General features: G+C 39.3%; 1 protein-coding gene across 1 annotated transcript; it reads left to right on the top strand.

Moving 5' to 3' along the window:
- Nucleotides 1-5,498: 5,498 nt before the first annotated feature.
- LOC101958355 (glutathione S-transferase A4) lies at nucleotides 5,499-26,031 on the top strand. Its single transcript, XM_005318560.5, has 7 exons — nucleotides 5,499-5,652; nucleotides 14,388-14,494; nucleotides 15,247-15,298; nucleotides 18,214-18,346; nucleotides 20,651-20,792; nucleotides 23,857-23,988; nucleotides 25,750-26,031. Exons 2-7 carry the CDS (start codon nucleotides 14,408-14,410, stop codon nucleotides 25,870-25,872), a joined length of 669 nt encoding a protein of 222 aa, XP_005318617.1. The 5' UTR covers nucleotides 5,499-5,652; nucleotides 14,388-14,407; the 3' UTR covers nucleotides 25,873-26,031.

Raw genomic sequence — 26,031 nt, forward strand, 5'->3', positions numbered from 1 at the left:
TACAGAAAGAGGACTTCAGAAGCCCTAAGTTGGAACCTCCTGGACTCTGTCCTATGTATCTCTTTCCTTGGCTATATTTTCATCTGGATCCTGTATCACAGGTTCCTCATTCTGTCAGCACAAAAATCCCACATGAGGGAATCCTCTGACACTGAGATCTACAGAACTACAGCTGTGAGTATAACAGCTTTCTGTGAGTCCGTCTAGTGAATTAGTCAACCTGAGGATGGTTTGGGGAAGCCCTTGAACTTGGAGTTGGTGTCAGAAGTGAGGGCAGTCTTGCACTGCTCCCTTTGAACTCTTCTGGAAGGAGAAACAATCTCATTCGGAGATTGATTTACATATGGGGACAGGACATTGACTTGATCACTCTCAAGAGACTGTGTTACTAAGTTGTATGGAATGACAGTGAAATTCGGCTACTTTATACTATTATCTTGGTGTATTTTTACAATCTAATACCTCTAATGCCTGATTTTAATTGACAGCTTACTATGTAGTCATTTTGCAAACAGTGCTTTGGGGTTTTAATTCATTTAGACACAAGGGGGCTCTCGACACCAGCCCTTTGAGGAAACAACTAGAGGGTAAGGTTGGTTTCTGCACTTAATTAGAGGATGAGGAAAATGAAAACAAGAGGCAAGGATGTCTCCAGTGAAAACAGATTCCCATGTCTTTCTTGGTCATGATTCCAGGAACTTAAGATGTCATTCACTTTCCAAAGTAGAAACCAGTCTCCTCCCCTGTCCTGCCTCAGGAGAGACACATCATTTTTGGTGTCTAATCCTACTGGTTAGTCTCAAACCTCCCATTGCCACTACCACCGTCTCATCGCCATGAGTCACCAAACTTTGATAATACAGTAGAAGTTCAGAGACAGGATCATTTATTCTCAAATATAACATGCTAGAATGTTCATGGATGAACCCAATTTAGCTCCTTCTGCATACTCCCAATATAATACAGGGCACAAGACAGAGCAGGGACAAGGACCAACCCATGACAGGTGAACCAAGGGCGTTAAAGTGCACAGCATGTATAAATGGGATTGTTGAAGAGGCTCTGGAATTTAGGATGATGAGGGATGATGGACTGCACATGGCACTGGTGTCTAGGTACAGCATGTAATGAGCCAGGTGACACAGTATAAAGTCTCTGAGAGACTTTGGCTGGTGTGCCTTTAGAAAGCTAATTCTCTCTTGCCTCTGCCTGGCTGGAGCAGTTGTTAGGGACCAAATTCTGGAGGATGGTACAGAGCATAAAGTGAACCCCAGAGGGCAAGGGCCTTTATTTTTGCTGTTACAGAATTCTTGAATGTAATTTTTATTACTTTAGCTCAAATTACCTGGCCCAGAACCCTGTACCACAGGTTCATGAGGGAATCCTCTGACCCTGAGATCTACAGAACTTTTCATAGGGAAAACACTCTAACTTCTCTTGCTTTTAGTTGACTTTAATAATGACTAATTTTGGAAGTCACATATTTGAGCAATATGTTAGTAGTCTCCCACTAGTGTTGCTGTAGATGATACCTCTGACGTGTTGACCATGATGATAAAGTTAGCCTAGGATGGTTTTCAGGGACTTAATGGATACTTTGGCTGAAAACACTGACTCTTTTCTTGGGCCTGCATTTATCTGACAGGTGACTGAAAGCAGCATAGAAAACCTCTCTCTGCCTTGGTATCACATCTGTCTCCTTTGCTACCTTAAGCTTTGTGTGAGATTTCTGCTCAACTCTGCACATCAACATGTTAATTACTTATGTACACATCCTTATATCCATATATGTATCATATATAATATATAAACATATATTAGCAGTTGTCTTATAGTTTGCAGTATATAGTTACAACTAATCTTAGACCATTTTATTTTTTAATTTACTCTAATTTGTTATACATGATGCCAGAATGCAATTCATTTCATATTACACATATAGAGCACAATTTTTAAGACACTGATGGTACATAAAGTATTTTCACACCATTCATGTCTTATACATGTACTAAGGGTAATGGTGTCTAACTCATTCCACCATCATTCCTACTCTCTTGCCCCCTCCTTTCCCCCTCCCTCCCCATTGCCCTATCTGAAGTTCCTCTATTCCTTCCATGCCCCCCCTCCAATCGCCATTATGAGTCAAGATCCTTATGTCAAAGAAAACATTTTGCCTATGGTTTTTTGGGATTGGCTTCCTTCACTTAGCAATATATTCTCCAACTTTGTCTATTTACCTGCAAATGCCATGATTTTATTCTCTTTTAATGCTGAGTTATGTTCCATTGTGTGTATACACCAAAGTTTCCCTATCCATTCATCTACTGAAGGGGATCTAGGTTGGTCTCATAACTTAGCTATTGTGATTTGTGCTGCTATAAACATTGATATGGCTGTGTCCCTGCAGTATGCTGTTTTTCCTTTGGGTATAAACTGAGGAGTGGGATAACTGGGTCAAATGGTGGTTCCATTCACAGTTTTCTAAGGACTCTCCATACTGCTTTCCATATTGGCTGTTCCAATTTGCAGTCCCACCAGCAATGTATGAGTGTGCCTTTTTCCCCACATCTTCACCAACACTTACCGTTGTTTGTATTCTTTATAGCTGCCATTCTGACTGGAGTGAGATGAAATCATGAGAAGTTTTGATTTATATTTCTCTAATTGCTAGATATGTTGAACATTTTTTCATGTTTGTTGATTGATTGTATATCCTCTTCTTCGAAGTGTCTCTTCAGTTCCTTGGCCCATTTATTGACTGGGTTATTTGTTTTTTATTGATTTTTTTTTTTGGTGTTTAGCTTTTTGAGTTCTTTATGTAGTCTAGTAATTAGTCCTCTATCTGATGTCCTTGTGGTAAAGATTTGCTCCCATTCTGTAGGTTATTTTTTTATTATTTAATTGATTTTATTTTTTAAAATACACAACAGAAGAATGCATTACAATTCTTATTACACATATATGCCACATTTTTTTCATATCTCTGTTTATATATAAAGTATGTTGACACTCAATTCATGTCTTCATACATGTACTTTGGATAATGATGTCCATCACATTCCATCATCCTTGCTAATCCCCTTCCCCCTCACTTTCCCTCCCACCCCTCTACCCTATCTAGAATTCATCTAATCCTCCCATGTTCTCCCTCCCTATCCCACTATGAGTCACCTTCCTTATATCAGAGAAAACATTCAGCATTTGTTTCTTTGGGATTGGCTAACTTCACTTAGCACTATCTTCTCCAATGCCATCCATTTACCTGTAAATGCCATGATTTTATTCCCTTTTATTGCTGAGTAAAATTCCATTATGTATATATGCCACATTTTTTTATCCATTAATCCACTGAAGAACATCTAGGTTGGCTCAACAGTGTAGCTATAGTGAATTTTGCTGCTATAAACATTGATGTAGCTGTGTCCCTATAGTATGCTGTTTTTACATCCTTTGGGTATAGTCCAAGGAGAGGGATAGCTGGGTCAAATGGTGGTTCCACTTGCCATTTTCCAAGGAATCACCATACTGCTTTCCATATTGGTTGCACCAATTTGCAGTCCCACCAGCAATGTATGAGTGTACCTTTTTCCTCACATCCTCGCCAACACTTATTGTTGTTTGTCTTCAAAATAGCTGTCATTCTGACTGGAGTGAGATGATATGTTAGAGTTTACCTCATTGATTGTTTCTTTTGCTGAGAAGAAGCTTTTTAGTTTGAATCCATCCCATCCCATTTATTGATTCTTGGTTTTAATTCTTGAGCTACAGGAGTTTTATTAGGAAAGTTGGGGCCTAATCTGACATGATAGAGATTTGGGCCTGTTTTAATTCCTAGGTCCTTAATCTACTTTGAGTTGAGTTTTGTGCATGGTGAGAGATAGGGGTTAATTTCATTTTGATACATATGAATTTTCAGTTTCCCAGCACCATTCATTGAAGAAGCTATCTTTCCCCAATGTACAGTTTAGAGCCTTTGTCTAGTATAATATAACTGAAGTTATGTGGGTTAGACTCTATGTCCTCTATTCTGTACCATTGGTCTACCAGTCTATTTTAGTGCCAATACCATGCTGTTTTTGTTACTATTGCTCTGTAGTATAGTTTTAGGTCTGGAATAGTAATGCCACCAGCTTCACTCTTCTTGCTAAGGATTGCTTTGGCTATTCTGGGTCTCTTATTTTTCCAGATGAATTTCATGATTGCTTTATCTATTTCTATAAGGAAGGCCATTGGGATTTTGATTGGTATTTCATTGAAACTGTCTAGTGCTTTTGGTAGTATGGATATTTTGACAATATTAATTCTGCCTCTTCAAGAACAGGTAGATCTTTCCATCTTCTAAGGTCTTCTTTTATTTTCTTTCTTTAGCATGTTGTAGTTTTCATTTTAGAGGTCTTTCACCTCTTTCCTTAAATTTATTCCCAAGTATTTTATGTTTTTTTTTTTTTGAGACCATTTTCAAAGAATACTACATGACTTCACAGGTACTTCATGACACCTGCTGTAGTGCGAATATGTGTCCAAGTCTGTGTGTTGAAAACCTAAAAACCTAATCCCCAGTGCAACCCTTAAGGGGTGAGACCTCTAAGAGGTGACTAGATCATGAAGGCTCTGCCTTTATGAGTGGACTAATGCCATTATTTGAGGAGTGTTACTTTTCTCAACAGAGGGTGCCTAATAAAAGAATGAAGCTAGGCAATGCCTTTAATTCTAGCAGCTCAGGAGGCTAAGACAGGAGGATTGCAAGATCAAAGCCAGGCTCAGCAACTTAGCAAGGCCTTGAGCAACTTAATGAGATTCTGTCTCAAAATTTAAAAACAAACAAAAAAGGACTGGCTCAGTGGTTAAGCATCCCTGATACAAAAAAAAAAAAAAAAAAAAAAAAAAAAAAGAAGAAGAAGAAGAAGAAGAAGAAGAAGTTGGCCCCCTTCCCTACTTTCTTTCTTTCTTTCTCACTCTTCTGTGCAAGTGATTCTCTTCATTTTACCTTCTACCATTGGATAAAGCAACAAGATGCTGGCCTCTTCACCTTGGATTTGCCAACCTCCAGGACTGTAATAAATAAAATACAAGTTTCTGGGTTTTTTTTTCCTAAATTTCCCAGTCTCAAGTATTCTGTTACAGCATCACAAAACAGACTAAAACACAGTGCTCCTATTCTTCCTCCCCCTCCAGACCCTATAACTCTTGTACAATTCACTATGCACAAGCCATAATCATCCATCATATGATGTTGTTATTATTAATTTTTTAAAAACAAAAATTTTAAATATATGCTTATATTGCCTGTCTTCCCTGACTAGAATGTGAGCCCCCCAGGTGGAGGAACTGGATGGATCATGTACACCTTTGTTTCACCAACACCTGCAATACTGCCAGGCACAAAATTGTACTCAGTAAGTACTTGTTGAATGAGCAGGAGTAAAACTTGTTGAGTGAGTAAATTTTTCCTCTTTGGGTAACTTGATATGCTAGGAAATACAGGAACAAAGAATGCAATGTGAAGCCTCAGAGGTATGTGAACAAACTGGAATGCTCATTGGCTAATTCTTAGAGTGGGTGGAGCTTTCGATAGAAAAGGAGAGTGTTATGAACCCTCCTTTAATCTCTCCTCCAGCCGCTGGGAAGGAACAGGAGCCTAGAAGAGATAAGGTTAGTGATGTAGTTCTTATGTAAGCTTCTTGAATTGCTTCGGTAATTATATTTTACTGCCAAGTGTGCAATTTATAGTCAGCAATTGTTTACTTTATGTTCAATTTATTACTTATTATTTCAAAGCTTGACCATATCAAATAAAAGGAACAGTTCTGGATTTTTTGTTTGTTTGTTTTTTGTTTTCTTTTGTTTTGTTTTGCAGAGCAGATACTTAAATGAAAAGGCTAGTAAATGTATATATAGATAAGGCCCTTTTGAAGTATTCCATTGCCTGTGCATAATATAGTATCAGACATTAAAATGTTCCCACACCCCTATCATATATTAAACATAATTTCAAAAATAAATACACAATAGAGAATTAGAAGCTTCTCTGCTAAAAGCACTGACTCTTTGCTTAGGCCTGCAGGTGGGTGACTAAAAGCAGGTTAAAGCCTGGCATCTCTGCCTTCTCTTTGTTGTCTGACTCCTTTGTTACTTCAAACTCTGAGTCAGCTTTGCATGTAGGCATGCTAATACAGGATTTTTTAGCCATAAATTTACCTAATCTAACTTATTTCATCTCCCTTCAAGACTGAGGACACCAAGATAAAAGTAAAAAAGATATTTCCAGGGACATTCAACTGCCTGCTTTTACCATGTCCTGTTCTAGACCCCTGGAATGGCACCTAGAAGTCCATAGTCATTGTTTTAAAGCTTCCAGGAATTGTGGGACCTTCCACACAGTTTATCTCATGAGACTGCCCCTCTAAACAGGAGCATTCATCTCATGGGAACTGAATTTCTCTCTTTCAGGAACACAGGTCTAATTGATAAACATCCTGAGCAGTCAATGCACTTTGTTCCCTCAGCTAAGAACCTCTCTGAAGACACCCTGCAGAACCAGAATTGAGATAATGATCAACCAGATCAATTTGACCCAGACTCTTAATTATGCATACCTCTCACCCCCTGCCCCAATTCTTCCTCTATTTAAACTTAAAGCTTATATCAGCTCCCCATGAGACCGTAGAACTCACTTTGCCTTCTCAATATGGCCTTATTGATTAATGTTCCTTTTCTGCTTTTCATCATTTGGTTTTGGGGGCCAGTAGCTAGACCTAATTTGTTGGGAGCCCCAGGCCTCTGGCTTGGGACTCTAGTAGCAGGTATGTATGAGTTTAATGGTATTTCAGATTATTGATTGACATACTATGCTGCTTAGTAGAATTTGAAAATATGTATTAATTTTTGAGTCATTATGGTTTTTTTTTTCCCTCCGTAACTAAATCTCAGATATTTTTATACCCAGTGGAAAAGAATATAGGTACCAGCCACACTGGGTCATAGGGTCTAATGGGTGAACTAAGTTTTCCTACATCTAAGCATCTACTCCAAGTATGATTAGAAGATTTAATCCAGATGAGCTGACACTGGGTCTTCTTCCAGTGTCCTGAACACTATGCCAAGTTGAGAAGCAGTTTGAGTCGAACTCTGACACAAATTTTCTCAGACTTGTCCCAATCTTTAAACAGTAATGGGTCATATGGTGGTACACTTTATTTAGGCAGTGTTAAGAAGCTGGGTAGATAAAAGTCTCTTGCTTGACTCATTTAAGTAAATTTGTAAGCCATGGAGGAAAAAGTCCATCCCTTGGGAGTTTGGAGACTGTAAATCAATCCATTAGACCCTAATTATTAGGAAATTTAGTTTCTGAAAATTAAATATATATTAAATATAAGTAGATGAGCTTGGGATGAATCTATCTCCTCAATCACTGTACTACAAAAATAACAACCCTCTCCCCACAGTAATATTGCATGGTTGGTTGTGAAGTAACTATGTCATATCAATATTTGAGTTTCATGTAGCAGACTATATTGACTGGTTACTTTAGAAATGGCAATCTCTCAAGTAGATACCTTATAAGTTTTATTATCCAGCCTATTTTTACTTATTCATATAATTGAGAAAAAACATCTTTTGTCTAAATTATCCAGAATAATTGTTAACATTGTCAGTAAAATTTTACCCCAAGAGGCTATCTGCCTTCTCAAGATGTTTGTTCTGCAGATAAGAACATAGGACACAGAATGAGGGCATGGAAGAAACTAAGGAGATGATCTAATTCCAGACCAACTCCTCATTTTATAGTTGAGGAAACTGACATCTCTTTCTGACCTTGCCCATGTCTGAGTCCCAGCAGCTGGTACTTTGTTGAATCTGGGAATTGAATGGGAACTTTGAATTGCAGGAATTCCATTCTTGAAAGAAGGCCAATGAATTGACATGGGGAATTTACTTAGAATTTTCCAAAATTTCTTCTCCTCTGAATGTGCTCTCTCCTCAGCCACTCACAACTCTAGCACTTCACCATTTTTCACTATACTTTTACAGCATCAGGTCCTTCCACATTTACCTTCCCAGCATTCCTGAAGAACAGTCCAGGGCCCCTAGGACAGATCAGTTGATTTTTTACCGTAGGCTCAGTTTCTCGAACTTTGCTTTCATATGCCTGTTGGTGACCTTGTTCAACATGCAGACTCTGATTCACTGGCCTGGACCAGGGACTGAGATCCTGCATTTCTAACAGGTTCCCAGAAGTTGCCACTGCTAGTCCAAAATCATACTTCTAGCGAATGTTGTCCACTTCTAACAAAAGCAATTTGGACTTCTTTTCTCACATGTGAATGTTGCCATAATCTGTGGATGTGGGGCCACATTTTAGGTCCTTACTATGTTCTGCAGTAAGTACATGTTATTGCATTTCAGCCTCATAACCAACCAAACAAATTAGACTTGCTGCACAAATGAGAAAAACTGAGGCTCACAGAGGTTAAGATAATTGTTCAACACATAGATATAGCTGCGATTTGAACTGGTACCCCGCGCCTTAGTCAGGTGATTGTGTTTCTAAAAGCTTTTGGTCCCATTTTTTTTTTTAAATCAAAGTATCATACTCCACCCAGCCAAAGATTGCCATGTCACCATCACTACTTTCTTCTCAGCCCACCTGAGATGTGTACCTGGGGCTCTAGGGGTGGCAAAGTGCTTCCTACTGCACCTCAGGTGAAGCTACATGCAGTTGGAGTTTGGAACCCTGAAGGATGGGGCTGACTTCCAATGTCATAAGACCCATGTAAGAAGCCTACTTGGTAATCCCATTTTTCTTTGTTAATTTGTTTTTGGTACCAGGGATTGAACCCAGGGGTGTTTAACCACTGGGCCACATCCCCAGCTCTTTTTTGTATTTTAGTGACAAGGTCTCACTGAGTTGCAAGTGCCTCACCACAGTTGCTGAATCCTCCTGCCTCAACCTCCTGAGTCTCTGAGATTATAGGTGTGCGCCACTGTCCTGGCTCCAGTTTTGTTTAATTCAGGACACATCTTTTGGCCAAAAGCAGAGGCAAAAAGATCAGAGTTGAAGAAATAGGCATGGGTTTATGCCTAGTTGGAATACTCAGATTCTGTGTTCTCCAGCAGCAGAGTTTTCGGGGTATTGGCATTTGGGCAAAATCCAGAAAGTACTGCTTCTTTGTTTCTTTCATTTCCCAGAGATGGAATTAATATTTTCATTGCACCTGGTTTTTTTCTATGTTCTCACTGTGGACTTTGAGATCATTAGATCTATTTTTTGAAGCATAAGGAATCTTGATCTTCTGCCTTATCAACAATTAGCAACCTGTGATTTTTCTTAATCTTTGTTTAGTCAAAAAAAAATGATTAGAGGATCTATGCTTTAAAACAGGAAGGGGTGGAGGCCAGACAAATGGATACTTACACTCACTCTGTGAGACTGTTTAATTCCTATAATACCATCCATCCTGTATTGTCACCACCTGCTCTTTGGCTGGAGATTGAGCACAAAGCCTTCTCATGCTAGGCAAGTGCTCTACCACTGAGCTACACCTCCAGCCCCATGTTGCGTTTTCACTAAACATTTATTTCATTTTGACTTGCCTCATCGTAGGCTGGATGTTTTCGATGACAGGAAATACACTTTACTAATCTTTGTGTGCCTAGAGTTCCTTGACTAGCATTTTATTCAGCTATTTTGCTGGTCTGACTAAAGGACAAACTAGAATAATTTTAGAGGAAAAAAAGTTTATTTGCGGAATCATAGTTTCAGAGGTCTCAGTCCACAGACAGCTGGTTCGAGGTGAAGCTGAACTTCATGGCAGAAGATTGTGGCAGAGGGAAGCAGCTCACACGATGATCAGAAAGGAGAGAGAGAGAGAGAGAAAGAGAGAGAGAGAGAGAGAGAGAGAGAGAGAGAGAGAGAGAGAGAGACTCCTCTCACCAGATACAAAATACCCCAAAGCCATGCACTGCCTACCTCCTCCAGCCACACCCTACCAGCCTTCAGTTACCACTCAGTTAATCCCCATTAGGGGATTAATTCACTGATTGGGTTAAGGACCTCATAGCCCAATAGTTTCTCCTCTAAACCTTCTTGCATTGTCTCACATCCAAACCATAACACCTTGTAAGGAAACATAGTAAGAGTTCAATACGTATTTGAGGTTGAAAGAAAAAATGAAATATTGAAGAAAGGAATCTCAACAGGGTTAGAAACTGGTAACTCCAAATGGCACATTGACAGTACCAACAGTGTATGTTATACATTCACAGTGTCTGGGATAATGCTGGACTGGTTTTATAGAGGATGAAATATAATATGACCCCTGCGTCCTAAGAGCTTGTCACTTCCATATAATTTTACAACATAGAATCCAGGGAGAACAGTTGGATCTTGGCTGGGTATGAGAGTGTAAGAGGTAAGGGCTCTTCTCTGGGCTTAGCATTGTTTTAGAAGGAACAGCTCCTCCTGGGAGGGGTTCAGATGGGGACTGGTGTCTTGAAAATGCTTTTTTGCTTATCCATCCATCCTCCACCCTGCAAGACTAATGTAAAACACTGTTAGTCCCAGGCTGAGAGGCCAGTAACAGGGACTGGCCAGAGCCAGCTAATTATGGAGCAACAAACATTTGCTGGGACTTTCACAATAGTGCTGATAGTTATCATTTGAGTTGCTGATTATTAGAGGACATCTTGTCCTCTAATGCTACATCCCTGAATCTGTGCCTGAAAAATGGAAGGAACAGGCAGAAATGAAGTGGGAGAAACCATGCTGGCACAAAACCATTGAATGAAATTCCAAAACAAACTCCCATAGACCAGCAGACCACAACAATGCTCTAATCAAGCTTAAAACATCACAGCATGAAGATAAAAACCACATTGGATTTTACTTTTTAAATATTTTATATTGTAATGCGGGGTCAAATTTCCAAGTTTTCCACGCCCCCTTTTATGACATAGCCATTGCATTTGAACCTTTATAAATGACATCTAAAACAGACAATCCAGTCTTTACAAAAGAAATGTTAGACAGCACTAAATTGGTTTGTAATTCATTCAAAAAAGCATGGGGACTATACCTGAAATGATACTGGGGTATGATTTTATCTTTTACTTTATTCAACCCTCAGTCTTCATGAAAACCTTCCAAGGAGAGCAGTATAACTTCCACTCTCATTTAAAATTCAGAGATTGAGGTTTGGAGAGGTGGGATAAGTTTGCCTAGCAACAGTGAGGACTCATAACTCAAGAGCCCAGAGATTCTTCCTGCCTTTGAACGGAGGGATAGAATGTTATTGTGTGCATGTAACGAATCCTACCATTATGTACAACTATAATGAAACAATAAAAATTGGACAAAAAGAAAGGATGGCCTATTAACACCCACTTATGTTCATTGGATATAATATGGGTGCTGTTGCCATGGGAGCCAGTGAAGGATCAGATTCACACCTGGGCCCTCTCTTTCTCACTCTGCCTTCCCTTGTCAAGCCAGAGAGATGCTATTAATTCACACCCAGGTTATATCTCAACAAGCAGAAGTTTCCCTTCTTGTCTGGTGACTATGTCTCTCTCAAAAGAGAACAAAAGATCCATGAATGGTACCCAGACTCACAATCCCCTCATGGACCAGCTTCCCACTAGTGTATTCCTTCACCTCTGAGGGTCGATATTTCTGCATCCCTTTGAGTGTTGATGCTGGAATGTCAGCAAGAAGCCGGCTCCATTCTGGATCAATTCAGGGTGCATTTTGCTGCCTCTCCTTTTGTCTGAGATTTCATCCACTGGTACCCTACACAGTCATTAAAGTCTCACTCTTGACCAAGTCTCTGGGACAAATATGCTATCTGGAGTCTACAAGTCATGACACCCAGTGGTTCATTAGGTACCAGTCTTCCCAGGGCAAGCAAGAGTGGAGAGTTTAATTTTTCTAGGTTTTAAATCACTAAGAGAATGATCAGACAGGAGAATAGCCAGCCATTCTGCATTTTAAGTGACCCACTCACTGCTTAAAAACAGCTTTCTGGAAACCATCAGAAATGCCATTGTCTAGATCCACAGGGTAAACCAAAGGATAACTGGGAGAGTAGAACAGAATCACTGAAAAAAAGGAGGTTTCAATTTCAGCAGTCTTTCCTGTGCCCTTCACTTTTTTTTTTTTTTTAACCCTAGGATTTATTTCAAACACAATTTGGTCCAGTTAAGGGTTTCAGGGAGATAGAACCAAAGAAATAACCAGACCCACCCCCAGCCAAATTTACAGCTCTATCTCCACCTCTCAGAGTAGGTGCAGTTTAAGTAGTCTGAGCTCTATGCACCCAAAGGACAATAGACAGATGGCACTTCCCAAGTGAAACCCCAACATGAACTTCACCAAGATTGCTTTATTTTTTTGTTTGAAGGCAGCAGGATGGAGACCTGCAGGGGGTCCTCTGAATAAGACTTGTTAATTTGCCCCATTGTTTTTTTGGTGTTGCTGACTTCCTATGAACTGGTCAGTGCCTGGCTAATTTCTTCCTGTGTGTGTTTGTCCTGAAGTGTCCTTAGCAGGTTTGTGAATTCCTGTGCCCTCCTCTTTGTTTTTATTCCAAAATTTCTAAAATTTATTTTAATTGGCAAATAATAATATGTATATTAATTGAATAGATACGATGTTTCAAACAGGTGAAGGTTGCTCCTTCACCATTCTACGTGGGACACTGGGGGAGATCAGAGGACTCAGAAGTTCTTAGATTGAGGAGAGGATCAGGAGAGAGCATGCTCTCCCTTCTTTCCTCTTCTCATCTGCTCTCCACAGTCACTGTATTTTAAGGTTAGCGAGTCACTGAACCTAAACATGGTTTCTCTAATCAGGGAATTCTGGTTAACAAAGTGACTTTTTTCCTTTAGTGTCTCCGAAGACATTCAATGGTTGATTCTGTTTTTTTAAGAAGCTCCTGAAATATTCAATATGCTGTAGCTAAAGAGGCAATTTAAAAGGACTGAATCTTGACAGCAACCCAATATAGATAGTTCCCTGAGATAAGAAAGGAATCAAACTTCTCAAAGAGTTAAGCTGTAAGTAGATCTAATATGAACGAAACGGGACAGCCGTGAGGAAGAATGGCTTCCATGCACCTAAACGATTTTGTGAACCTTGTGGACTTTGCTGTCACACGATTGTGTGTTTAATAGTTAACTTTCATATCATTAATGAAGTTACTGATATTCCAGATTTTTAATGTCTTGAGTCCTATTTGTGCAGGTAACTTCCTCAAATTGGATTTTAGCGAGGTGGTTTGGCCTCTTTCTGGTTTGGGGACCATGGGAAGTGCTCTCTTGGCAGCCAGGGCAGCATAGCGTCTCCGTGGATGTGCTCCTCAGTGCCTCCTGAGCACCTTCTGAGCCAAGTACCACAGGCACTGTGCCAGAAGTTGGTATCTTTTGCTATGCCTTTAAATGAAGTGTGCATTGTTGTATATAGAGTAGGAGGGGCAAAGGTGAAAAAAGGAGACCAAAGAGTTATAGTACCTTCAAAGCTCCTTATTTTATCTCATATGATCACTGCAATAATCCTGTGAAACAGGTACAGTCACTAACAACAGCCATGTTGGGCTCTGGCAACAGTGAGGTAGAAATACTATTAGGTACAAGGGCTTTATGGACTCTCTTTGAAGGCTGCAGATCGTGCTGGGAAATTCTTCCCAGTTGCAGGTAAGGACCTGTTGGCAGACAGAGGTTAAGCGAATGAGATCTAAGGTTACCCAGCTTGTTGATGACCAGGAAAGAACCTGAATCTAGGTCCTGTCTAGGCCTGCGTTTGTGCTTGTATCAGTGCTCCAGGAAATCTTGTGACAGCAGCCAAACCATTCCCGTTCCCACAGAATGCTTCAACCCAAATGCCTCCTTGTTGCTGTTAGAAAAGGTTTTCTTTTACAGAAATTCATGAAACCATTATATTAACTCCTGATATCTTTCAGCAAATATCAGAGAACGTCTTTCAAATCTACAGAAATACCTTGATGCCTTGATATGAATAGTTTGATCTTTCTAAAATTTTGACCTAGTCCACTTAGAGAGTATTTTATGCACAATTTAATGACTAATTATAAAGGCTACTAATTCTGCTCATGAAATAGAACATCGCTGGCATCATAGAATCTCAAATGTCCCTCCTCAGTTGCAACCCCCTTCTCCTCCCAAGTGGTAACTTCTATCCTATTTCTGTGATATTTATTTCTTACTTTTCCTCATAGTTTTACCTCCTGTGTTTGAGTTTCTACAGTGTAGGTTTGTTTTATGTGCTTTAACATTGCTATAAATGAAGACATAACATGGTGTGTGTTAGTTACTTTTAACTAGTTAGTTAGTTCTTTAAAAGTCATTTTCTTTTTTAAAATTTTCCCCTTTAGGAAACTCTGAGCCAAGAGTCATGGCAGCCAAACCCAAGCTCTACTACTTTAATGGCCGAGGCAGGATGGAGTCCATCCGCTGGCTGCTGGCTGCAGCTGGAGTGGAGGTTGGTTCCTGATTGGGAAGAGGAAGTACGGTATCTGGGTGGGTGAGCAGTCTCCCTTCCCCCTTCAAAATTCAGGATTGTGCCTTCAAGTTGTATCTACTCTTTCCCTTTCCAACTGTTTTCCTTTTAAGAGATAAGGGAGGGGGAGGGGGAGGAAAGGAGTTGGGGATCTGGAAGTGATCTGGAAGCTTTGTAGGAATGAAAGGATCTTAGTGGATCTCAAGATTAAGGAGAGAGAGGAGACCCACTCTGACTCATCTTCTCCACTGGGACCAGCTGATTTTGGGGGGTCATTTCTGTCTGATTACAGCACCTCAGTCATGTAATACTCATGGCCACCAGCTGGAACCTTACACCCAGCTAAGTTCTCCCCTGTGGGACCATCCCTTAACACTGAATTCCCTCTCCACTGACTTCTCTTAAGTGTCTCAAAATTGTTTTTTGTCGTGCAAGTATAGACTTATGATGGATCAGGCTGAGGGTCAGGTGAGTGAAGCACCTACAGTGCAGAATTTAGGGAGGCACGACTTCTCAGACCTTAGCTCTTATGCCCTAGGTGTTTCACTAGTTAGTCCCAGTCTTAATCACATGTCCCCAAACTGCCCTGCTCCTCTTTGAGTCAATATTTACATTCCATCAAGAACCTTGCCTTAAAGACAGTAATCTTAGAATCCTTGCTTCATGAGTGGTGGAGTTGCTGTAGATAGGGAAGTTTGTCATAAAGTTACAATAATGTCTCTGTTTTTATCTAGTTTGAAGAAGAATTTATTGAAACAAGAGAACATTATGAGAAGTTGCAGAAAGGTGAGTCTAGGTTAATTCAATGTTATTAGAAAAAATAGAAACTTGTTTCTGGAAACATTCATTCTGATATAGAACACGGGGCTGGAGAATGTCAGCTATGAGAAAAGGCTAGCACACAGCATGCTGGCTAACATTGATTGATGGGTTCCTATGTCCCTGGCGTACAGCTAGATGCCTTCTCTGCATCAGCAATTTGGCCTTCACAAATACTCATCAAGGAGGTTATGGTGGGAAACTCAATTAAGCCTGGACTCAGCAGTGCTGAATGCTCAATAATCCCCTCCCACTGAAGAACACTTTTGAGAATTCTTAAATGCTCACCCAGGGGAGGAAGCTTGAGGGAGTATTCTCTACTTCTCACAGTTCACATTAAATTTTTTTTCTCAGATTAACAGAAACCATTTTTTATCAAATCATAATAGATAATCCACAATGTAGAACTCAGTGGAAAATATTTGATTTTTTTTTTCACTAAATATTGACCAAAGAAAAAGACCTTAATTATTACAATTCCCTAGGAAAATTTCCCACACTGGGAGAAAAGTCTAGCATTTTAATAGTATTTCTTAAGTTTCTAACAGACACAATGTTATTGTCCTTATCAAAGAAAACACAAGGGAGCATCCCCACTGTTGTTGATAAACAATCATGACGTTTGTACAAATTATTTTTCAGAAGGCCGTTCAGCCAGTCGTTAGCAGACTGTCACTGATAAACTGTTTGATTCTGGACAAGACTTTTAACTTCTCTGCCTCTCTGTCTCTTCTCCATAAAATAAAAATAATCTCAGTGGTGGTAGATTACAGTGTAACCAGTAGATCTTAGTGACGTGGGGGGAGGTCTGGTTATCCTTTCCCTGATTCTTGTTCAGGAACCTTATTATCTGTTATTCCTCTTTATTTCTGCCTTATTCCACTCCAAGCAAGGAGAGCCCCTGATACAAGTATGGGCTAAATATATACAAATTGAGTAAGTGACTAGCTCCATATGCCATTCCATGAACATTCTGGCAGGAAGTGCTCCCTATCAGTCTCTGACATACCCAGTCCTTCCTGAGCCTGTGGGGCAGCTATTGCACTGGGAACATTCTCCTGGGCCTTACTGTTGTTTGTGAACAGGAAGCAGGGAGGCACAGCAGAGAGCGCCAGATGAGTCAGAAGGCCCACTTCTGTTGGCCTCGCCATCCCTGAACTGTATGAATTTGGGCAAATCACATTCACATCTCTTGGCCTCGGCAGTGTCTTCTATAAAATGAGGGAATTAAACTAAGCGATATCAAAGACCCTTTCCTGCCCTCTAAATCTGAGATTTAAAAAATCGGCCTAAGATCATTAACTCCTAGAAGTGGGCATCAGTAGTAATTTAATGTTTGTGCCACTCACAAGCAGTAGCACATGCCCAGCTGTTAGGGGTTCATTCAATATTGAACAAATGTGAAAATACCTTCAGAGAATGGAGGCTTTGTATCCTCCCCATTAACAATGGTACTGATATTTCCAAAGCTTTAACTTATTCAAAGAAACAGGGTAAGACGGCAGGACAGACACTTACAGATTGGAAAATAGGCTCAGAGAAGTCAAAGACTTGCCTAATTCATCTAAGTAGAAAGAGACACTGGTTCTCAGCAGCTGTCACTGGTTTGGGGGGTATTCTTCCCACAGTCTTCTACTGCCTCCCATTGAATCTAATAGGAACACCATTAGAAGTTGGGGGAATCAACCCAGATATTTGCCAATGCACTAGTGAAGTCTGATTCCTATTCTAGATAACATTTCTTACAACAATGTGCAGATATTGTAGAAATTCAATAGCTATTCATTTCTTCAAGACTCCATGAAAAGAGCACCATTTAGAATCTATCTCAAATGCACAGTAGTCATACACTGCACAATGATGTTTTGGTTGACAATGGACCACATATATAATGGTAGTCCCCTACGATTATATCGCCTAATGAGATCATAGTCATCTTAGGTTGTATAGGTACACTCTATGATGTGTACCTATACAACCATGATAAACCTGCTTCACAGTACAGTTCTCAGACTAGATTCCCATCATTGAGCAGTGCTTGACTTATGTATGTAGGCAATTAGTTACAAAAAAAAGAGAATTTAATTTTTATTTCACTGGATATTATTGGCAGTGTTTGTCTTTTACATATCTCGTTTTATCTTCTCAAAATCCTCCTAGATAGACACTACTGCTATTTTAGAGACAGCAATCTCAAGTTTAGATAAGTAATTTGTCCAAAGTCACATGGCTGAAGGGGGCTGAAGCCGACATTGAACCCAGGTGTGCCTGGGTTCTTGCTGTCACGTCCATTATGCAGCTGTGGATGCTTTGCATGAGACCAGATGTACTTTGGGAAGAATGCAGAATCCCAGACTTCTTCCCTGAGGAATGGGGAGGGCATTTTTTAACAACCCTCACCACAGATTTATTCAGCCTAAATGTTGAGAACCAGAAACACTTATACTCTAACACAGTTAATGTGGAAAGTCTTTAAAAATCAAGATTGATCAGCACACAAAAATACAATAAAATGCATTTAAAATTTTGTCTTTTAAAGATCTCATTTTATCTTTCCAAAATATTGTTGGAGGGCTGGGGTTGTGGCTCAGAGGTAAAGCACTTGCCTACCATGCATGAAGCACTGGGTTCGATCCTCAGCACCACATGAAGATAAAATAAAGATATCATGTCCACCTATAACTAAAAATGGCTCCCTACCTAAAATGGTGAATCTGATGCCAAAATCTTGCTAGATAGACACTATTGCTACTGCAGCAAACAGTAGGCATTTCCTCAATTACTGGGATCTGTAACTCATCACTTTGGCTGAAAACCAAAAATCACTCAGTGGACTATCCTTCGTCAAAGAATGTCTTACCCTTTCTTTGTTCAAACTACAGATGGATGCCTGCTTTTTGGCCAAGTGCCTTTGGTTGAAATTGATGGAATGATGCTGACACAGACTAGAGCTATCCTCAGCTATCTTGCTGCCAAGTACAACTTGTATGGAAAGGACCTGAAGGAGAGAGTCAGGTACCATACTGTTCATTCCTGTACTTGAATTTTGTTCAAGCTTCTGCAGTGCTGCATCAACTGAGACCTAGTTCAAGTGTACCTTTCAGCCTGGACTGAAAGGAGAAAGCTAGGGGGACAATGGGGACATGCTGTGCTAGACCTGGTATGTCTTATGTAGAATTCTGAACAAATATTCCACATCTCCCCTTGTTTGTGCGTGTACTTCATAGTGGTCTGCATGTAGCATTCTCATATTCTCTACTAGCAACATATGTTTTCAGAAGATGACTTGGTAAATGATTCTACATAAAGGTGGAAGTAGCTGGTTTGGCAAATAAATATTGAGCATTTTATCAATGATCTATTGATCATAAGCAACACTGTATAACATATCATCTTGATACAGTGATTTGGGGCTGCGGTATAACTCAGTGGTTATAGCATGCCCTACATTTAATCTCTGGTGCTTCAATATAAAGAAAGAAGGTGAAACAGAACAACTTAAAGCAACAAGCATTTATTATTGCCCACTTGTATATGGGTCATCTTAGTGGTTGGTTTTTCTGGGCCACACTTGACTTACCCCAACAGGCCTCAGTCATATGATGTGGTCAGCCAAAAAGTAACCATGTGTCTCTCGCTTTGGGTGTTGGCTGACTTTTGGGAGAGAAAAGGGCCATGTGTCTCTCATTCTTTCATCTTGAGCTTGTCCTCATGGTAGCTAGGCAGGGTTCTGAGAGGAAGAGTGAAAGTACACAGACTTCTTAATTTCTGGGCTCAGAACTGGTTCCTCATCATTTTCACCTCATTTTATTAGTCAGAGAAGGTCACAGGGTCAGCCTGGGAAATAGGCCTCACCTCGGATGGGAGGAGCTGCCAAGACTCCTCATATATCTATTGGAGGGTGAAGGATTGCCACCATCCCCCACCTCCCATCTATGTAACATAAGCATCTTCTCTGCGGTCCACCTTGCTAGCCCTAACAGAGGATGATTGGATTATTAGGCCTAAAGAATAGTTTCATGGTGAATAAGTAGACTTAAGACAAAACAAAGACTTGCAACTATAAAACTTTATCTGGATTTTGGGTCAAGTGGCCTTTTCTTTGGTTCCTAAAATCTTATTACCATAAATGTGGAATGGTAGGATGGTTAGTGTACATAGAAGACAAGCTAGAACAAAGCCAAGTTCAGTGTTTAGAAAAAGGAGAGCAAGTGCATAAAGTAGAAATGTACAAAGTCCATAAAAAGGAAAAGCCCACCCAACTTTCCCACCTCTCCATCTTTAAGACAGGTTTGTCATTTCAGCCTGCAATCCCAAACCTACATGGCCTAGGGAGCAATGTCAAACTGTGTGAATGAAGCCCTCTGTAACCATGTAAATAAGTATTTATATGCAAAAGCAGTCTCTTTCTCATTGTTTTGATGTGTATTTTTCATTGTTTTCTTTCCTTTAAGATGTGTGCGCTCAGCTTCAGACAAAATCATTGATATTATTTCTTTAGATTAGGCATAGACTATAATAGACAAGTGGGTCAGATGGCAATCTAACATGGAAGAAAAATGATTTGTAATCCAAATTCATTATTCTTTTGTGTGCTGTTAAAAGCAAAGATAGACTACAGAAAATCATTAAACTAAATTTTTTGAATACTTGACACATAATGGGGGATACAAGGACCATCAGTAGAGCAAACTGCCACAGCAACCCAATGCACTAGTTGGCCAGTAAATAATTGTGATGCATCTACTTTTATTGGTTTTTTAAAAAATGTCTTTTAAAAGAGTGCTTTTCAATGAAAAAAAATTTTTAAAGGGAATGAAAACCAAACTGTTTATGTGACCTGCCTAGCTTTCTTAGTTTCTAGGTCTATGGAAGACCTGTTAAATAATCTATCTCCTCTAAATTGATGAGAAAGTTTTAGTATTAAAAGTTTTGTACTTTTGATAAATTTATGAGTTCAGTTTTTAAAACCATAATAATCCAAGCGTTTGCTTATGGCAGATTTCAACTTAAAGGCATCCATCAATTCTGTTTTTTAAATTGGTGCATTTAATTGGTGCATTGTTTATCAGGACAGTGGATTTTATTGTGGTAATATTTATGTGTACATACAACTGTGATTTCATCAATTTTTTTTCATACATCCTTATATTCAATAAACATTTCCAGAGACCCTACTACATTACTTGGCTGGATCTGGTACCCAAAATTACTGATGAGAATGGAAGCTTAAGGGAAGAATCAAAAATTGTTTGTTCCGATGACTATTTAATATACCATGGAGTGTTAGACCAGGAAACCATGTATCTGTTTTGTCAGGATTGACATGTACACTGATGGCACCCTGGACCTGATGATAATGATTGCGCGAGCTGCATTCCAACCCCCCAAGGAGAAAGAGGAAAATTATGCTGAAATTATGAAGAAAGCTAAAACCCGTTACTTCCCCACCTTTGAAAAGGTAAGCTGTAGGAACCCAGAGCTTTTGTTTCTCCTGTCACAAAGAATACTTAAAGAGTCAGTATCTGAAAAGCCAAGAGGATCAAAACTTTAGTGAGGATTCTAGAACAAACAACAGGTGAAAAACAGAATTGGAATAAGGCAAGTGCAATTTCTCTTCTGATTTTTAAAAATAAGCCATCAGCCCAAAGAGTCACCACTTGAATTTGCTGTCAAGGTGCGTTTTTAGGCCTAGTAGCGGACAGTAACTGTGCCTCAATCAAAAGACAAAAATCTGTTAAACTTAAAACTTTTCTGAAGCCATTCTGTCATGAGTGTGCAGCTGGTAAAGGTCCAAACCTCCAGGGCAGCCTGGGGAACAAGAAAAACTTGACAGTGTAACTTCCATTGTTATGCCAGATTCGTGGGACCCTAATAGACCTCCAGGAGCTGAATCCGATGCAAGCAAACAAGAGTCTTTATTGCAAGCTGGAGCCTGGACTCACAACCGTTCCCGTTCCCGTTCCCGATGCAGAGGTCCCAGGGATCTTTGTTCAGTGAGATTTTTTAGGTTTTGGGGGATACTCTATATGTCCCAACATCATAGTAAATCATTCCATACTGCGGGAAAATCAAACAACAACTCTTAAACATTGATTAGCACATTCAAGGGCGAGAACAAGTTGGGTAGAGGTGATTGGTTAGTACAAGAGGGGGATTCCTTTGAACTGATTGGTTTCGGCCATGAGGGGTGTACGTGCTAAACTACATGGTTTCCTAACATGTTATCAACCACCATAAACTACTTGGGGGTCATCTTGCATTCCAGGTATTTTCCCTGTCTTATGCTGATTGGTGGTTGCTAGGGGGGTTGCTTTGGGTCCTCTCCTAGCCTAACTGAGTCAGGGACACCTGGCCCTCAGACCTCTCCTGATAGTTAGAGACAAACAACTCAGCAGGGTGGGTATGTGCTTAGAGTGCTCTGGGGGTTTTTCCAATGACAAGGGTCACGCCCTTCCTTGGACAGGCTTTGCTCTGAGGTAGAGGCTGGTTTCTCAAAAATGGAGTAACATTAGTTTCTCACCATAAATAAAGGTTTTGTTGGACAATAGAGTTTTGTGGCATATATTCTCAGCCTTAGCCTTAGGAGAGATTGACTTAAAAATGGGTAAACTATAGTGAAGAATTCTGTTAACACCACAGAGTTCTAGATAAGCAAATTCTGGTAATCTGGGGACAAAATATAGCACGGTTGAAATACCTTCCATTTAAAATGAGTAAATGATCATTTGAGTTGTAGTATTCAGTGGGCTATGCCTTACTACAGATTTTGAAATCAGCAAATGGCTTACTTCCCAAAACATTTAAAAATTGTTCATTCAAATCAGGGTTGAATTTAACTCCATTTTTTGCAATTAGTACGTTTCTTAAGTTTCCTAATATAATGATCACTTGCCTGCTCTTATTCTTCCTTTTCTCTCTGTTTTTTTTTTTTTTCCCTATTACATTTGTCCTGGAGTTTCTCTCAGGCTGGATTTTAGTCATTGCAATGAATGACTTTAGTCCTAAATATCTTGTAAATTGGACGTTAGGATTAGAAGGTCGATCAGGTTCAGATTTAATTATTGTGGCTAGAATACTTCCTAGGTGGTGTTGTGTAGGTCATCGGAAAGCACAAGCTACCTGATTGCTGTTCTTATGATGTTAACATAATTAATAATAAATGCCTAGATACATTGATTTATTAGTGGATCCAAAAAGTGTTCAAACCTCCATCCTATTAGTCTCTCTTCATTTATTAGCTGGAATATTTTGTTTTTTTGTTTTTTAAATATCTGGAAAGAAGCTTTATTTTATTTTTTTTAATATTTATTTTTTAGTTATTGGTGGACACAACATCTTTGTTTGTATGTGGTGCTGAGGATCGAACCTGGGCCACACGCATGCCAGGCAAGCGCGCTACCGCTTGAGCCACATCCCCATCCCTATTAGCTGGAATATTTTGTATAAAAAGAATCTCTGTCTCATAATACGTTTGGTTACTCTGGGATGTGGTTTATGTAGGCAAGGAAGATAAATGCTCAATTCTTTTTATTTTCCACTTAAAAGAAATTAACTACTGGGGCTGGGGATGTGGCTCAAGCGGTAGCACGCTCGTCTGGCATGCATTCGGCCTGGGTTCGATGTTGTATCCACCGAAAACTAAAAAAAAAAAAATAAATATTAAAATTCTCTCTCTAAAAAAAAAGAAGGGAAAAACTCATTGATGAGTTTATTAAAAAAATTAATTAACTACTTAGCATTTTCTAAACAGAACAATGAGTTTATTATTATTTTGTTCCTGCTTTTGTCCATTATAGTATCATATACCATTATGATACTATTTATCATCATAGGTTATTTATTTAATTACCAAGCCATCTTGATCTTCTGATCAAGAATACATATTCTAGAGGCTGCTGGTAGGCAAGTTATTCTTTCTGGGGCTTTGAAGAGATCTTTTTTTCTGTGAAGACAATGGTCCTGAGCAGAAAACAAACCCTGCTTCTCTGATTCACTGAGATAACTAAAATACCTTTGACAAAATCTAAAAATATTTTGGAGTAACCCATATTTTATGCATCTTCCACTCAAAGATTCCCCATAGAGATTATTTATATTCATTTTTCTAGTAAAAAAAAATGAGCTTTTTTTGTGGCTGAGGTTTGGGCTGCTGCTATTCCATTGGTGACTTCTTTCCACCTGTGGTAGAGCAGTCAGGTGCTAGCTATGTGGCTTTTGTGACTCCCTGTACTGGTGGGTATAGTTTTACATAACCACCTACCTCCAAGCTTGTAACAGGAGCCCAGTGTTGGCACTTCACCATCTAAGGGACCTTGACAATCACTGACCAATTTCCAAAAAGATTGTGCCAATTTTCAACTTGTAAAAGGGTGTTGGTTACAACCTATTCTTGCCAGCATTGAAGATTATCAGTAAATCTGATCAGTGTGAAGATTTTATGCTTTTCAAGGTGTTTAGCCAGGCAAAATAGTCTTTCTAATTCCATTTGGTAATCTTTTTCTTTCCTTTCTTTCTTTCTGTAGATTCTGAAAGACCACGGAGAGGATTTTCTCGTTGGCAACAAATTCAGCTGGGCAGATATACAGCTGTTAGAAGCTATTTTAATGGTGGAAGAACTTGATGCTCCTGTCCTCTCTGACTTCCCACTGCTAAAGGTATTACATTAACATCCCCAAGTAATCCCAGGAAAACATGAGCAGAAACAATGACAACAAAATGTGTCTCCAGGTCAATCTCAATACTATTTCAAAATTATTTTTTTTTTCAGTCTGATCATTTTCTCTTGCTTACTCTATAGGGTCTGTTAGGAGATAAAACCTTATGATGGGAAAAATAGATGTTTTGATTTCTAGCATAAAAATCAGTACTTTCTTCTTGTTTTCTTTTTATGCTTTGAGCATTTTTTTTTTCCTGATGAAACAAGACTAACAAGCCTGCCTTTGTAGCTTTCCTCTCCAGTTCCTACCAGACAGTCCTGCCCACTTTTAGTCCCGCTGAGCCTGAGCCCTACACGGTCCCTCCATTGCTCAGAGTGAAGTGTGCATGTGGCACTGCTGTCCCTATCGCATTGTCTGACCCTCAGACAGAAGCCTGTCACTGAGGCCCTGACCCAGACTCTGCTTGATTCCTTAGAAACATCTTGTCTCATGGATGACTGTGGGTTTTATAATTTAAGAATAGATTTTTTTCTTTTTTTTTTTAAGAGAGAGAGAGAGAGAGAGAGAGAGAGAGAGAGAGAGAATTTTTAATATTTATTTTTCAGTTTTCGGCGGACACAACATCTTTGTTTGTATGTGGTGTTGAGGATCAAACCCAGGCCGCACGCATGCCAGGAGAGCGCACTACCACTTGAGCCACATCCCCAGCCCAAATTTTTTCTTATTATAAAAGAAATGCAAGTTCATGTAGCTATGATAGACATTTGCCTTAATCAAAAGAAGAAAAGGGAAAAAAAAAGATTTATAATCCCTCCAGCCAAATGTTATAGCATGAGGGCATGAGACTTCCTGACCTATTGTTATTATTTTTCTTAAAATAGGATTATGCCAAATATTTCTTTGTGGCTTGCTTTTAAAATTCTTTTCAATTATCAACAAATTTTCTTCTGCAATACTTTTATTTTCACTGGGCAATGGAATCATTTTTTTTTTTTCGGAAGAATGAAAGCTATATAAAAAGGGCATAAATTGAGAAGTCTCATTTCCACCACTGCCATCCCATTTTCCTGTCTCTGTAATCATTTTTACAGAATTTTGCATATCCTTTCAGTGCTCCTATTTATGCAGATATCAGCAAATATGAAAATATATTCTTGTTTCATCCTCCACTTTCATATACTCTATATAAAGTACTATATATTCTGTTCTGCTCCAGTTGTTTTTTTTTTTTAACTAAAAAATACATTCCAGAGATGTTCCCCATCAACACAGGGAACTTCTATTTCTGTTTCTTGTTATATAATATCATTTTAAAATTGCTGACTTATATTCCTTGTAGAAATATAATTTATATACATATCACAATTTGTTTATGTAACCAATTCCCCTTCCTGAATATAGATTATTTTCTGTTAAAATTCTGATAACTATTTTTCTTGCTCACAACCCTACTTATTCTCGTATAATAAATTCCTAGAACAAGAATTGATAGGTAAAAAGTATGAATATGTTATAGTTTCTGATATGCACTGCCTGAGTGTGACAATGTCTTTTTATTAAGATAACTCATGCTCAGTACACTGGTAATGGCATCGCTCTCCCAGGAACATCCAGAAATGCATTGGAGGATTGACCCTGTTTCAATACACCAGGCTCTGCATACTAAAGTCTAAGCACCGTCCTCTTGTGACAAAGTTCTGATTTTTCTTAAAGGTCATGAGATCTATGGAGGCCCTGATTTTACTATTTCTTGTTCAGGCATTCAAAACAAGAATCAGCAACATTCCTACAATTAAGAAGTTTCTCCAGCATGGGAGTCAGAGGAAGCCGCCCCCAGACAGCCACTATGTTGAAGTCGTCAAGACGGTTCTTCAGTTCTAATGGCAGCAGGTCTCGGGTGGCTTCAGATCCACTTGCAGCATCAGTGCATGCCAGCTATGGGCACACCAGAAACAAATTGTAAATTCTATGAGTGAAACATCTAAAAAGAACAAACTATGCTGCCATCAACAAATGCTGATTAAATGCAGTATAAAACCA

Source organism: Ictidomys tridecemlineatus, chromosome 8 (assembly GCF_052094955.1).
Source record: "Ictidomys tridecemlineatus isolate mIctTri1 chromosome 8, mIctTri1.hap1, whole genome shotgun sequence".
In the NCBI taxonomy this organism is placed as follows: Eukaryota; Metazoa; Chordata; class Mammalia; order Rodentia; family Sciuridae; genus Ictidomys; species Ictidomys tridecemlineatus.

Excerpts from the sequence above, each read along its gene's own strand:
- LOC101958355 (XM_005318560.5), top strand. The coding sequence starts at position 14,408 with ATGGCAGCCAAACCCAAGCTCTACTACTTTAATGGCCGAGGCAGGATG. Across the intron at positions 18,347-20,650 it reads GACCTGAAGGAGAGAGTCAG|GATTGACATGTACACTGATG; the intron begins GTACCATACTGT and ends CTGTTTTGTCAG. Across the intron at positions 23,989-25,749 it reads CTGACTTCCCACTGCTAAAG|GCATTCAAAACAAGAATCAG; the intron begins GTATTACATTAA and ends TTTCTTGTTCAG.